The following is a 15,775-nucleotide window of genomic DNA, read 5'->3' as shown; positions in this document are numbered from 1 at the left end:
CGCACTACAAAGGTGCCGGGTTCGATTGTGAATCTAACATTCTTCAGGCAAAAGCTATGCAGTCCGCTTTGGTCTCCTACATGCTCTATCAAACTGTTGCAATCACCCACTAATCAAATCAGATTGTAAAGAACTTATTATGCACCTAACCTCTTCATCTAGCCCTCCTTTGGATGTTTTACCTGTTGTCTAGGACAACAACATCTTAAAAAAAAATTTCGAGAGTTCTTTGTTTTCTTATATCCCAAGGTCAATTAACAATGTGGCTGGTACCTAGGCTAGTCTTGACCGTATCATTAGTGTATGACAACGTGGCCAGATTCCACTCCATGGCTGGTCCAAACTTGTAATTGTGACTCTATGAGTGATTATGATGAAGGCATGAATGCAAAAATTCGCAAACAATTTCATCATTATAGATACGATGAAAGCATGGAGAACAATTTTTTGAAAATCAAGGAGGCTTGATAATTATGTCTCAAGTAAAGGAACACTAAGATCAACGCATGTACATAGTCTTTTCCATTCTTACAATCATTCTACTCAAAAATTATTTTTTTTGGTATTTTAATTAAAGATGTCAAAATCAAACTGAAATCGTTTATCAAAACTTAATCGAATCATTTATATCGAAATGGTGAAATCATTTAATAACGATTTAGTTTATGTAATTAAAAAATTTAAACCAAACCAAACAGTTAATAATAGATCGTTTAATACTCTTAGATGTACATAAATATGCCAAAATCAAATAGACACCATTTAATGAAATCAAATCGAACTGTTTAAACCGTAAAACTGTTAATAAATGGTTCCCAAAACTGTTACTCCTTAACGACGGGCTTTAATTGGTACTGTACTTTGTATTTTAGTCTCTTCCTCCGACGGATTGATAGGTTTCACATAAACTCCAATCGATAAGAGATAGTTTGAGTCCGAAGTTCCATGAAATCCTCCAAAGAATCGCTTACTTCCCAACTCAATGCAGAAGTGCGTGCCTTCCTCTTGCCCAAACGGCCCAAACTTTCTCCGGTTGGTTTCAAACGTCAATGACTTAACCATATAATCACTGAAGAGAGAATCTTTGTAACCACTAATACCAGTAAGAAACTCAGAAGGATAATCTATCTCAACCTGGAAAAAAATTAACCAGAAACAAAGAATCATTATATTCTGGAATCAGAAGAACAGGAAAGCTTTATGTGTTACTGTGTTGACTCACCGTTTTGAACATATCTCCATCTCCGCCATGTTTATTGGATAATTGCAATTTCCCATCCAGCATGTAAGCAGTCTGTATGGAATATACCCTTTTACTGTCATAGGAAATGAAGATCTGGGTTAGCATGCTTTGGCCTTTGTCATCCCAGTGAGTGCCCAATCCACCCCACCCACGAGGACCAAACTTTACCATCATCTCCATTCCATTTTTGGGATCCATATAGAGAAGATTTTGGAGTCTCTGTGATGCAAAGCAAAAGAGAAGGAATTCACATATTCACATTTCAAATTTGAACAATTTTAGGTGAGTAATTTGCATTGGTTAAAAAAGAAGGGGAAAGGGAAAGTTTCGGCTTTGAATCAAGAATCTGGTATTTGATCAAACGAGAGAGAGAGAGAGAGAGGAAGAGAGAGAATAGAGATTCTGACCTTTTACCGGAGGAAGGAAAGTACGCTACAAGAGAAGTCGACCGTCGACGCTCGCCGCTGCCACACTAGCAGAGTCCAGTTTCAGAGACTAAGGAAGGAGACTGGGGGGTTTTATTATATGAAAAAGAAGGGGGAAAGTTTTCCTTCTCGGAGAAGGATTCACCCACGGCCACTCATCTTCGTTTGAAAAGAAAAAGTAAATCTTGGAGATAGAAAAGAAAAAGGAAAATTTCACGGACACCTCCTAAAAGTATCTAATATCTCAAAAACTTACCATATTTGGTCAAAATGTCATAGACACCTTAAGCACAGTTAGTATCCAAAGATGAAATATCCATTTTACCCCTTAGTTATTTAAATAAAAAACTCTCATTCCATTAAAAAAAAAATTTCACTTTTCTTCTCACGCTCCTCTCTATTCTCTCTCCTCTCTACCTACTTCTTCTGCAACCTGCTTGCGAGAGGGACGAGAGCCTGCCGGAGTTCAAAATCCACCACTCGCTACCGGAGAACCCATCGGAGAGGTTAAGGGTTCCCAATCCCATCCTCCCTCTCATGGCGGTGGCGCTCTAATGCAAATCCTCAAGGTTATAAGAACCGAAGGTTTAGGTGGATTGTGCAGTGGTCTCAAACCCTCTCTGTTTGGCACGCTGCGTCTCAACACAATGAATTCGATGATATTGCAGGAACTGAAGATCACAGAAGTCTAAAACAAATTTTGATCAATTCCCGACATAAACCCTAGCGATACCGGTATCCTCTATTCTCATATGTTTCAAACCCTTAAGTCAATTCGACAGGAGATCAAAAACAAAATCAAAATCGAAACAATAAATGAAATTTTGAAAAATTCTGAAAAACAACAACCTTCGCAGACCAGAAGGAAGGAAGGGATCGAAAGCCTACCGATTTTTTTTGGATGAATATCGAAAGCCTACCTTATTCAGAAGAGAAGCAGGCACCTGAAAAATCGCACAGGAAATCGTTGGAAACAGAATATAAGAATTTTGAAGACTTCGGAGGGCATCTATTACTATTTCTATCAAATCTTCAAGAACAAAGCCGAAGCCCCACCGTCAGATGAAAACTAGAAAGATAATCAAGAGAGATTTCCACAGGTTTCTTGAATTCTTTTCTTGTGGGTCACGAAGACCAAAAGTCAAGTGAGCTCTGGAATCTGGGAAAAGCGGAAGTTGAAAGACTGAAATCGTAACTGAAACTGAAAAACTGAATTAAAAGCTTGATAAAGGAAAAGGATCTTCTCTACTCAGAAAGATAGTGATTGTTTCCCAGGTTTTATGTATTTGTAAATTGTTCTCTTTTCCAATTTTAATTGACCAAAAATTATTCAAAATGTTCGCCTCATTTCTCCTTTTCTGAAACGGATTCAAAGTAAAATAAAAAGAAATTGGACACAGGATGAGGATTCAGTACTGAAAACTACTGAGGAAGAAGAAGAAAGCTCTCTCTCTCCATAAAACCACCAAAATGAAAAAAAAAAACCAAAAAAACGGAGGAGAGCGTTACGACAACAAAGTTTTTGTTTTGTTCAAATAACAACGCTTTCATCCTGCCTCCCTGGCATCGAGTGATTGAAAGAGGAGAGGAGGGCTGGGTTGTCGCCGTTTGCCGTCTCCGAGAGTTGCAGCAGAGAGAGAAAGTTAGAGTTGGAGGAAAGAAGAAGAAGCCCCACCGTCAGATTGAAGAAGATGAAGAGAATGAGTTGTATTGGGGTTTTATTCTTAATTTGTAGAGTTAGGGTTTTTATGGAGTTGGATAGCTTAGAGCATGGTCGGGTGGGGGAGACTGGAGAGGGTGGTGGCGGGGTTGCAGGGGAGCAAGAGAAGGAGGGCTGGAGGGGGTGGCGGTGGTGGTGGTGGTGGTGGTGGTGGTGGTGGTGGCGGCGGTGGAAGAAACAGCAGAAGGAGAATGACAAGGAGGAGAAGGTAAAGAAGAAAGGGAGAAAAAAGGAATAAAAAAAATAATATTGAATAAAAACAAGGGCAAAATTGTCTTTTTGAAAAATTAATTTCTAACATCATTAATTCATCATTAAAGGTATTATAGGGATTTCATTGTGGTAAGGGTAATTTCGTCATTTAAAAAGTATTAACAGACACTTAACTGCAGAGACTAACGGAATGGATTAAATTGAAACAAATTCATAAAAATAGGGGGTGTCTGTGACATTTTGACTAAATATGATAAGTTTCAAAGATATTAGATACTTTTAGGGGATGTCCGTGAAATTTTTCCAAAAGTAAACAAAGCAGATGAGCTCGAGAGTCTAAAGAAAAAGAAAAAAGAGTATATACGAAAAAGAGAATCTTCCTATACTTAACTCGCCCCCTCTGAAAATAAACATCCGTCTTTCTTTATTAAACGACTATATTACAAGTTAGAAAAAGTAAATCTTGGAGACAGATGTGTAATTTCAAATAAGACGGGATGAGTTCATTATAGGAAGATTTTTAGGGTGTGTCAAGTAATTTATCAAAAAAAAAGTGTACTCAATGGAATGTACGAGGCTCCTGTCACCAAGCCCGAGGGAGGGTTATAATGTAGATAATCTTACTCTTGCTTTCTCAGAGAGGCTCTTTTCAGACTTGAACTCATGACAACTTAGTCACAATGGAACAACCTTACGGTTGCACTAGGTACGCATTGTTCTAAGTTCTATTTCAAAATTTTAAGCAATAGACCTATTCAGTTCCTTGAGATTAGAGATGCCATTATGGACCTGCCATTATCCCCACTTTTCTTAAGATTCAGGTATAATCTGAAAGACAATCAAATTGGTTGTCCACAACTCCAACTTTTTTAATGACATCTCTACAAATGTATGTAGAAGTGTAGTTCTTCTTTTTAATTGTCTCTTGCTATTTAGTTTCAAAAGTTACTTAATTTGGTATTTAATGTAAAGGTAAGAGTAGATTTTTAAAATATTGAAAGTTATTCTAATATAGTTTTTTCCAGCCTAGTTTGTAATATGAAAAAACCGTATTTATCTTTAGGGTACGTAAGAGATCGTTGTTGGTCATGTAGCCTTGCACCAGTGCGGGGGGCATTTGCTTGGGTGGCATTTGGTATTTCATTGGGAGCTAAATAGTAACTTTGTGTACTCCTATGTTGGGTGTCATAATATCAATGGCTATGGGTTTTGAGCTAAAAGTTCTCAAATTTATCTCAAGCTCTTTGCAACATTTTTCTTTAATAAAATCTATTTTTTAATTAGAAAAAAAAAGAAGAAAAGAAAGATTAAGGTGAAAACAAATATGCAACAATTAACACTTTTTTTTGGTAAACAAACTATTCATGAAAACGAGCAAAACTCATAGATGCCAGATCACAAAATTCCGTTAAGCATGGACTTGAATCAAGCCAAACTGTCTTGTTCGGAACAAAGTCTTCCTAGCTAAGGAGTCAACTACAATATTGATCTTCCTATAAATAAAATGAAAAGAACATTTCAAAAAAAAAAAATGGTTATATGAGATATGTCCCCAATCACAGGTTGAGCAAGTAGTGGCACAATTAACACCTTCATTCTTCAACTTTAGAGTCAGGCCATAATAGGCTAATTGTATAATCTCTCCACATTGATAGACCATAACAAGGCAAAAACAATCAAATAATAAACTTTTTTCTTTAAACCCCGAATATTATCTGGGATCCAGGGAGATCCCTGAGATTTTATTAAGTAAAGTGGTAATAAAAACAAGTACAAGACATAGCCGCCTTACCCCAACCCAGAGAAGAATAATAAAGACTCTTAAACACTCTAAAAAAATACCCAAAGCCCTTACATCAGAAACTAAACAGAAAAAAACCTATTTCCTTAGAATTGTTAACCAATTCTGTCTTCCCAGAGAATTCACCGAAGGCCCCTTGGGAGATCAAACCCAAAGTTGAAAACATTGTTGGAAGTCGTCTCACATGCCAAATTAGTAAGCAAAAATGATGGTAAGCTGGTTGGAGTAACACATTGTCATGATTTCCTGAAACCAGTACCACCCATTCAAATCATTGCTAGTAATTTAATATTCATAATTCTTGAGCCAAGTCTACGGCCTCAACCCTGGAACCCGATTCTGGATTTATGTCCAATCTATTACAGAATTCTCCCTCATCGATATTCACCCACTTAAGGTAGAAGATTCTATGATGGTCATCTTTATCGAATACAACCAAACATTGTGAATCCAATGCACCAATATATAACTAATGAGACACAAACCGTTGATGGGCTAAAACACACCATCATTAACCACAGGTAAAGCTAGTTGTGAAGAAATTTAAGCTAAAAGACCTATGGACTACTTGAGGTCAATAATAAATCACATTAAATAATTAAATAAATTGTATAACTTAATTTAAGGGAAGCAGTTTTCTGTACGGGAGTGTGGCGTACGCCAGCACTCCCATGTGTCTATCTCTCTCCTCCTTAAAATAAGGGGTAGAGGTGTCTTTTCACATGGGGAGGAGAGAGATAGACTCATGGGAGTGCTGGCATAGGACAGAGAACTTTTTCCCTTAATTTAAATATTTGGATTTGATTAACACACTTCCAACAATAGCAACAAATAATATAAACAACCAAAGGTCTTGAGTTCGAGTCTCTTGACTGGTACCTTCCCCCTCCCAATTCCCAATAAATAAATAAACAACTAGAGGAAGGGAGAGGTCAACCCATACTGGTGATTGCACAACACACATGAACTTTTTGCTAGACCCATTTATAAATTTCAATGAAGAGAATCCAAATTTGAAACAAATTAAGAAAAAATTACTAGGTGAAGTTGGAATTATAAAAATAAAAATAAAAATAAAAAACCTCAAATGTAATATTGGTTAAACATGAGATACCTCGCATGTAACATTTGCTAACCACAGGGTACCTAAAAATAATTTAGGTATAAATAATTAAACTTTGGGATGACAAAAAGAATGCTGCCCAGTTTCGTGAACCTTGGGCCATGATACAAGAATACGTGAAATTATCATCCCACATCCATGAAAAAAAAAATATCATGCAAAATTATCATTTTCTACCTCGTAAAATAAAAAATCTCATCCATATTGCTGCCCTAGCATACATTCTCATTGGCCCTGCGTTGGTGCAAGGGCCACATGCATGAACAAACAGAGATCTCATATTAGGGAGGGGAATCACTGCCCAATTGCGTGACCACTACATCAGCATGGGGGCCGGCCAATGAAACACACACAAAGGCATTCAACAAGGGGTGGGGTGGTCATCTTTGCACACGGTCTCAGCTTTCTCTATAGACTATACTTGAAAAGTATAATAATCAAATATGAAAAGAGTTCTAAATAGGTTTATCAGCATGACTACAAATAAAAAAAAAAAAAACTTTCTTAAGAAGGGTATTCCCTGAGCTGACAAGGTGGAAGAGGACGGGAAATCACATTAAGTAAAGGTTGGAGAGGGGATAGAGTGTCCGGAGTAGTGAGATGAAGGAAGGGAATTAAGGTGATAGTTTCACTATTTTCGGTTAAAAGCATTACCATATGCACTGAGCAGAGGGTTAGTAACAAAAGGGGCAGTACTAGTGGTAGGAACGGCACTAACGACAGGGGTAGTAGTATTATTAGGGGTAGGAACGGCCCTAAAAGAGGTAGGAACGACACCAACGACGACAGGGGTAGTAATAGGGGTAGGAGCGATGGGTGTATATAATTTGGCATAGTCTTGAGGACTGATAGGCTTCATATAAACTCCAATCGAGTTGAGACAGTTTGAGCCGGAAGTTCCATAAAATCCTCCAAATAATCGCTTAGTCCCCATCTGAATGCAGAAGTGATTGCCAACCTCTGGCCCAAACGGCCCAAACTTTCTCCTGTTGGTTTCAAACGTCAAAGAGTTAATTACGTCCACGCTATCATCAGTCAAGCCATCAGCAGAGGTGTAACCAGTAATTCCAATAAGAAACTCAGAGGGATAATCTATCTCAACCTGCAAAATTAACCAGAAACAAAACAGAGTAAGCGTGAAAGAGAAGAATCAGAAAGCGTGTTGGGCTCCTCTGTAGCGGCGATAGGAAGTGTAACACACATCAAACGACCCACAGTGCTTGAACACACAATCCAACACCCCGAAGCACTACATTCCGTATCATGCTACAGAGAAGGAGACAAATCCCCAGAAAGCCACTCACCGTTTTGAACATAACTCCATCTCCACCATGTTTATCGGATAGTTGCAATTTCCCACCCAGCATGTATGCAGTTTGTATGGATTTTATCCTTATAGTGTCATAGGATATGAAGATATTGGTTAGCATGCTCTGGCCTTTGTCATTCCATAAATTGCCTTGTCTTTTCCCATATGGACCCACCTTCACAATCATCTCCATTCCCTTCCCTTCTCTTTTTTTGGAGAACTAAAATTAAGAGCTGCAGGCCCCTTAGAGGCAAAACATCAAACACCAAAATCAGAAGGGGAAGATTTTAATTTGGAACCCTTTGTGATGCATGCAAGCAAAAGAACAAACCCACAAAACTTACCAAAGGAAATAGACAAGGTTGCAGTACAGTTGTTCCTAACCACAAGCAGAGAGAGAGAGAGAGAGAGAGAAGAGAGAGAGAGAAATATAGAGATTCTGACCTTTTTCTGCCGAAGCGAACGTAGGTTCCAGAAGAAGTCGACCGCTGCTGCCTCACTTGCAGAGTCAAGTCTCATACACGAAGGACACTGGGAATGAAGTTGGTTTTGGGGGGTTTTTATAAGAAAAAATAAAAAATAAAAACCGTTCCAAATTAAGAGCTTGAATTAAATTTAAAGTCTTTTACCTGTAGATCTCTCCCCAATCCCAGCGGTTGTATAATCTTTTAAAAAAGGAAATTCATGTCAGTTACGCAGTTTGGAAAAAAAGAAAAAAAAGGAAACGATGTACAGTTAGAATTCTAAGATATTAATAAATCAAAAGGGTTCATTTAGTGTGATTTCTATTTCAATTTCATTAGGTAATTTCTATTTAAAAAATTGTTCAGTTTGATTTATGAATCTTATTTCAGGAAAATAGGAAGAAAAAAAATAGAATAGAAAATTTGAAATAGATGTGGAGTTGTTTCAATTTTGAAATTAAAATTGATTTCATTCTTACTCTTTGATGAAACCAGCCATGGTTAATTTTATGGGCAAAGCAAACATTTCTTGTTAAAGTAAAACACTAACGTTCTTCTTTTCTAACCATCACCACCACCACCACCATTATCACCAGCCCCAATCCGTCTCCACCCCTGTCACTTCCATTCTTTCCCTTTCCCAAAGAAATATAGAGAATCTATTCTCAGAAATTGAAGTACCAAATGAATTTTTTATTTTTAAAAATTTTCATATTGATAAGTCTGCATTCTAGACATATTATTATTTGGGTGTTCATGTGCTAGTTTGTAGCCTAATGAACACCTTATTGGAATCGAATGACTAATACTGGTAACAGATAGAGACAGACCATTATAACCCGATCATCCATTTATAACTTGATCAACTTGTTTATTGCCTATTTACAAACCAATTTGCTCAGTCAGCCAGTTTAAAGACCAAGTGTAGCCCTAGCTACTAACTTGAACCAGATTATAAACTGCTAACTGACCAACCAATCAACTATAAATGTGTCTTAGCCTAGCCTATGAGACTTGATTAACTAAACAATGCGACAACAATATGGGGCCTTAAATTGATGGAGACCGATTAGGTCGAAGCCCTGACTGAAATTGACCAGGATCGACCAATTTACACCCTCTCTTGATCCAATCTAGTGTTTCATTGTTATAATGAGTTTACTTATGTCATGAAAGCTAATGGAGACAATTGCCCGGCTATTATCCCAATCTTTAGGTTGCCATAATATCAATGGCAATGGGTTTTGAGCTAAAAGTCCCCAATTTTAGTTGAACGACGCATTTTAACTAATTGACATTAACTTTCTCCTGTTTTAAATCTATAAATATGGGCAAGGGGGCCGACACGAAACGAATATGGCTATAAGAATTGGTATCGGGCATGATAACAGTATTCACCCATACCGATCTGGATCGATATAATATAGTGAAATGTGATGTACAAGATTAAACCAGTATTGGATTAGTATCGGTGTTTGTCGGTACCAATACAGATCTGCGGTACAGATTTAAAAATAATAAAAATATGTAAATGATTTGAATTCCTTTTCAAAAAAAAAAAAAAAAGATTTGAATTAATATATGAGATTTGACCGTACGAGTTGAGAAACTAATCTTTCTATTATATCCAAAGGCTGATCATGAGATTCTTCCCTACCTTTTACAATAATGGAAGGAATAATAAGAGGTTTATCATCAAAGGGATTGGTAGGCTTCACTCCGATTGAGTACAGATAGGAAATATCTGAAGTTCCATAAAATCCTCCAAAGCAGCATCGCTTAGTTCCCATCTCAATGCAGAGGTGCTTGCCTTCCTCTTTCCCAAACGGTCCAAGCTTTCTTCGGTTGGTTTCAAAAGTGAGAGAACTCAATATATTAAAACCAATGGGAAATTTGGGTAAATATTTGTAATAACCACTAATACCAGTAAGAAACTCGGAGGAATAATCTATCTCAACCTGCAAATACAAATTAACCAAAACAACAAATTAAGAATTATTAATGATTGGCCGCCTTTCACTTCTACTGATGAATCTATTATTGGAGAATATTCTCTATGCTGCGCCCAGACACATGGGTCTGCCACTCAGAGGGCAGGGTGGTCAGTGCCTATTAGAGATATATTAGGAATATTAATATTAGAATAAGAGAAGGATCTTTCATCCTTATCTGAACAGCATTTTAGGCAAATAGTTTAGTTATATTAGGAATCAGCATCTTAATCTTATGCAATCTTCAATATGTTTCTAATAGCGCCCACCCCCATGTGCCTGGCCGCAGCCTGCGCTGTAGCACAGATCGATCGAACAAGAAATTAAGATTTGTGTTCTGATGTGTTGACTCACCGTTGTGAAAGTATGTACGTTTCCGCCATGTTTATTAGAAAGTTGCAATTTCCCATCAAGATTGATGTATGCAGTTTGTATGGACCTTATACATGAACTGTCGTAGGATATGAAGATCTGGGTTAGATTGCTTCGGTCTTTCTCATCCCACCGATTGCCACGTTCCTCTCCTCCGAGAGAATGACCCACCTTCACCATCATCTCATCCATTTCCTTTTTTCATTTTGGGACGTCGATAGAGAATTAATATTAACAGTTGTAGCACTCTGCTGATTTACATAACAAAAGAAGAAGAAGATCGGACAAGAAATAAAATAGTTTGGCTTTATAGATAATAAGCTATGAGGGTTATGAGTCCGGATCCTCACCAATGAACGACATTGAAGAAGAAGAAGAAGAAGAATCCTCTCCAATGACCTTCTCCTATTTTTCTTTTTTCCTCTCTCCCTCTTTTTTATGAATCCATAAAATGTTATTCAGTTCTAATAGGAGTAAGATTATTATCCAAAAAAAATAGGTAATTAAGATAGGAATATTTAAATCATGTCCGAACCGTTTTCAAACTTTACCTACAAATCGTTAAAGTTTAATTTGAAAGTTTTGATGAGACTGGTTAACATGGTCTGAGGTATTATCGCATCGTCCTCGATACGTATCCGTATCGCCATGGATATTGTGCCAATATTGTATTGATGACATGGTACAAACAAAGGGTACGGTCAAATATCCTCTTTTAAAAGAAAATCAGGGCCAATTTTGTCAACTACAGCTGATCCTTGCGATACCGTATTGGTATCATATTGGTTTTGCAAGTGACCGATACCTGATCCAATACCATGCACTAAAACCACAAGTTTTAATAATCGATATCGGTCTCTACCGATCCAGTTCGGTTAGGTTTACTCCTGCTTCCTTCAAAAAAATTAGATTTTTTAATATAAATTTTTACCGTGTCTGTACTGGTCCACCGAGATGGGCAGAAATCGGTATTGTCTCAACCGATATTGATGCAAATTGACCGATCCAATACCGATTCTTCAAACTAGGATCCCAATATTGTGTCAATACCGTATTAGTGAAATGGTACAAACAAAGGGTAAAATAGTAAAATAATCAATCTTTTAAAAAGAAAATCAGGGGGTAATTTATCCAATACAACCTGTTATACCCGCACCCCAGGTCATAATTAATTATTATTTCTTCCCCGTGACGTGTGGTTATCACTGCCACGTGCTGGTGAGCTGTTCTCACTGGTGGTCAAACCCAGTTACAAATTATTGACCATGATACGGGCTTACCATTGACACACCATGGCAATGGAGAAGTAAGTTTTAGCCCTTGACTTATTTATTTATCTTTTTCCTCGATGCCCTTGAAGTGCGGGTCAAGATTGGGACCGCCCGGGCTATTTTAGTTGAGTTGGGAATATTCTATTTGTGGGTCCCCCTTATTTAAGGGAGCGTGTGATGGGCTTATAATCCCATGGTGGATGGACCCATCCCCAAGTGGGTTCTTTTCTATTTGAAACCTGTGGGCATGCCCATTTAGTTATTGACCCATTTAACTTAAAGGACCCAAGGCCCATTTTCTATAAATAAGACAAAGGGGGGGGGAGAAGGATTCATTTTCATTTCTTCTCCCATCTAGCCTAAATCGTGGAAGAGAGAAAGAGGAGAGAAAGGAGAATGAAGAAAGAAGAAAGAAGGAAAGAAGAAAGAAGGAAGGAGAAAAGGAGGAAGAAGGGTGGAGAATCTTGGTTGGAGGTTTGAAGATCACTTCTTGGAGCCTCAACATGGAGCCTTCTACCTTGGGGTGGGTAAGCCATTCAATCCCATCTCTTTTCTTCTATTTTGGGTTTTGGGGTTTGGGAAATGGGAGAAATTCGACCTAGGGTTCTCTTGGAACCTAAGGAATCGATGGAACCTCTAAACCTAGATTATGGTGGAGTTATTTCACTCCATTACAAGCCCTAAGCCTAAGTAATCTCTTTCCATTTAAGAAATTTAAGGTTTCTACCATATTATGTCCTAATTTAGGTTCTCTTTGTTTTCTCTTAAATCCATGGGATTACATGGACCTAATGAGGTCTTAGAACCCTAATGGACCTAGGAGGAAGCTTTCTTGAAGCCTCCCTACCTTTAAACCCCTTGGAAAATGAATCCCTAGTGAGAAACCCTTCAATTTTCGGTTCTGCAGGTATGTGGTTTTACACTCGGATTCAGTTTTCTGAAACCACACCTGCAACCGACCTTGACTAAAACTATCCTAAGCCCCTGGTTAGTGTTTGAGTTAAAATAAAACCGCAAGCGTACGGGTCAATCGTAGCTACGGGTCGAACACGAGGAGATATATGCCACTCTATTTAACTAACTTAAAAGTAATGCAAAATGAACCAAATTAAAGTGTTAAATTAAACTAATTAAACTAACGAAAATCAATGCATCCTAACTCATAAGCATCTAACAAAATTAAGGGATTAAATCAGCGTCCTAACACATGAGCATCTAACCTATCAAACTAAAGCGAATTGAAAGGAATAAAAATGCAGCCACACATACTAACCACATAAAAAGAAATAAGGGAATAAAAATGCATCCATAAACCACAACCATATAAAATTAAAATAAAAGAAATAGAGGGGGAAGAAGAAGAAGATAGAGAGAGATAGAGGAGATGGAGAATGAGATTGAGAGTTTAGATAGTAAAACCCGGATGTGCTTGCATGAATGTAAATGAAAAGCTTGAATACTTGCATAAACTTACCATGGCCTCCTCTTCTAAATCTTCAAGTCTTGTCATCAACTTAAGAACTTAGACTAGAAGGCTTAAAACCTAAACTAGAATTAAGAAATTACAATCCAATTGAAGACTTAAATTGAAATTAAAGCATAAACTAAACCTATTATAAGCATTAACTAAAAATTATAAAAGCAAACTAGAACTTAGAAAAGCCAAAAATCACAAATTAGAAGGAGAAGAAGAGAAGAAATTTCACTAAGTGAATGAGCAAATTTTTACAAGAGAGGTAGGGGGTATTTATAGGTGGAAGAGAGGAGAAGAGAGAAGATGGAAGTGTAGGAGAAATATTCCCTAAGAAAAGAGAATATTCTCTTCCCTTTCCTCTTTTACAATGCCTTGAATCCTAAGAAAAAAGAAAAAAGAAAAAAAAATAGAAAGAAGAAGAAGAGAAGATTGTTTACATAGAGCTTCTATTTCTAAAAATAAACTTCCAATTTTAACAAGTCTTCCTTTTCTTTGTAGATATCTTCTCCAAGCAATAAAATCAAAGCATCTTTGATTTTTCAACCTTCCATAGATGAGAAAATATAAATCTATCCCAAGTAGAATTTCGTAAGTGCCCTTGAGAAGTTGGAGGAGAGAGAGAGTAAGGGTGATGACTAGGATTCCTTCAAGAATAAATAAAATACCCATTCTGTCCTTCAAAAAACGTGGAGCATGGGGTGCTTATATAAGTCTCACCATTGTGTTCCTTGCGAAAAATCACACAAAATAGACCCAAATTTCATCCAATTCGGAGTTGGGAGCCCAAGATATCTCAAGTTGAAGTTGGACTGTCCGAGCCTTCCAAATGGAATCTTTCGGGTACAGGAAATATAACTTCTGATAATTTCATTAAGGCCCCTAAAATCCGAACTTCCGTTTCACTTTGTCCCCATCCGACTGTCAATAATTATAAATAAACCCCTGCAGACCATTTTCACGCGTCGTTACGGAAACGGCCATAACTTCTTCGTTTCAACTCAGAATTAAGTGTCGTTTGAACCATTGCGAAGCTGACTCGATGGGCTATGCATCTATTTACACTTCTAAAAAGCTTAAAAACATCTCCTTAGCATCATCTCCTTCATTTTCACAAGAATTCACCTAAACCCTGAAAAGCACAAGAAAGCACCGAGTAACTCTGTCCAATGTGGTAAAATGTATAATTTATGCCCTAAAATTTCACACATAAATGTGCTCATCAGATTCCCCCACACTTGAACGTTACTTGTCCTCAAGTAAAGCAAAAACAAAAACTAACCTAGAATGCAGAAAATCCTAACTCACTTTCGTAGGAATCACGGTTGCACTTAGCATGTACAACAAGCCTTTGAACCCCTAGGTTACCCCTAGTGGACGAGTTGAGTCTCGTGGGTGTTTGCAGTGAATATACACCCAAAATTCAATAAATCAAAAAGAATGATGTAAATTTTTCTCATGGCATAAGTAAGATAGGGCACACAATCTCAAAGAAATACTCAACTAAAGATTAAGGAGCCAAAGGTTCCCCCACACTTGAATTTTATCACCCCACATCAATTCAAGTAACAAGCATGCATCAAGTTCAAGGGATCTCCTCATATTTTCTGAACACTACTCATCTTCAAGTAAACCCCCCATAGCATCGATGGAACCAAAGACTTAGGCATTGAGTATTGTTGACCATACTTTTTTTTTTTTTTTTCAGGCATTAAGGCAAAAGTTTTTTTTTCTTTCTCAACCACAAACTCTATTTCTACTCCACTATCTGTTCTCAAATGACATGGTGGAGCATACACCGTACACCTAAATACTTGGTAGCTTCGCTTTTGCATATATCCATAAGACATTGAGACATTGATGCAAGAGTTTTTTTTTTTGAGTTTCCTTCCAAGGAATTTCGATCAAGTCACCCTGCTTCATGAGGCACAGTGCCCTGTCTAGTCCCAAGGAATTCCACTTTCTTTTCTATTCCTTATTTTTTTCTTTTTCTTTTTTTCATTCACTTCCACTTTCATGCCTTGTCTTGCCACAAACAAATTGGTCTCAACTACTAGCCAAAAGATCAAAGGGTCCATAAAACACATAGAGGAATCTAGCCATCAAATGAAATAACGCTCATATTTTTCAATTCAATCCCTCTCACCGGATACAAACCAATTACCGCCTTGAAAAGGGATTTTTATTATTTCGCATGCTAGGATACCTAATTCCCTCTTTCTCTCGCTTGTAAATCGAAGAGACTTATGCACATACCTAAAAACTATCGCCACAATCAAAATTCACAAAATTCAAATTCATAAAATTCACAATTAAAGTCTAACACACCCCCACACTTAATTCATGCAAAGGTCCTCAATGCATGCGTAAAA

General features: G+C 37.4%; 1 protein-coding gene across 1 annotated transcript; it reads right to left on the bottom strand.

Annotated features, from left to right (window-relative positions):
- Positions 1-831: 831 nt before the first annotated feature.
- Positions 832-8,027, bottom strand: LOC122663282 (jacalin-related lectin 3-like). Its single transcript, XM_043858965.1, has 5 exons — positions 7,830-8,027; positions 7,484-7,627; positions 2,589-2,612; positions 1,223-1,462; positions 832-1,134 (listed from the first exon to the last, which is right to left on the bottom strand). The coding sequence occupies exons 1-5, from the start codon at positions 8,025-8,027 to the stop codon at positions 832-834; spliced, it is 909 nt and encodes a 302-aa protein (XP_043714900.1).
- Between the last annotated feature and the right edge of the window lie 7,748 nt (positions 8,028-15,775).

Source organism: Telopea speciosissima, chromosome 5, assembly GCF_018873765.1.
Source record: "Telopea speciosissima isolate NSW1024214 ecotype Mountain lineage chromosome 5, Tspe_v1, whole genome shotgun sequence".
Lineage (NCBI taxonomy): Eukaryota > Viridiplantae > Streptophyta > Magnoliopsida > Proteales > Proteaceae > Telopea > Telopea speciosissima.
Note: the sequence above shows the minus strand (reverse complement) of the source record. Positions and strands in the feature narration are given on the sequence as shown.

What these genes read in the sequence shown, in the direction of transcription:
- LOC122663282 (XM_043858965.1), bottom strand. Translation starts at nt 8,027, where the DNA reads ATGGAGATGATTGTGAAGGTGGGTCCATATGGGAAAAGACAAGGCAAT. An exon ending in CTGCTTCTCTTCTGAATAAG is followed by an intron (nt 1,463 to 2,588) that starts GTAGGCTTTCGA and finishes TTTGCATCACAG; the next exon opens with AGACTCCAAAATCTTCTCTA. An exon ending in ATGGAGATATGTTCAAAACG is followed by an intron (nt 1,135 to 1,222) that starts GTGAGTCAACAC and finishes ATTTTTTTCCAG; the next exon opens with GTTGAGATAGATTATCCTTC.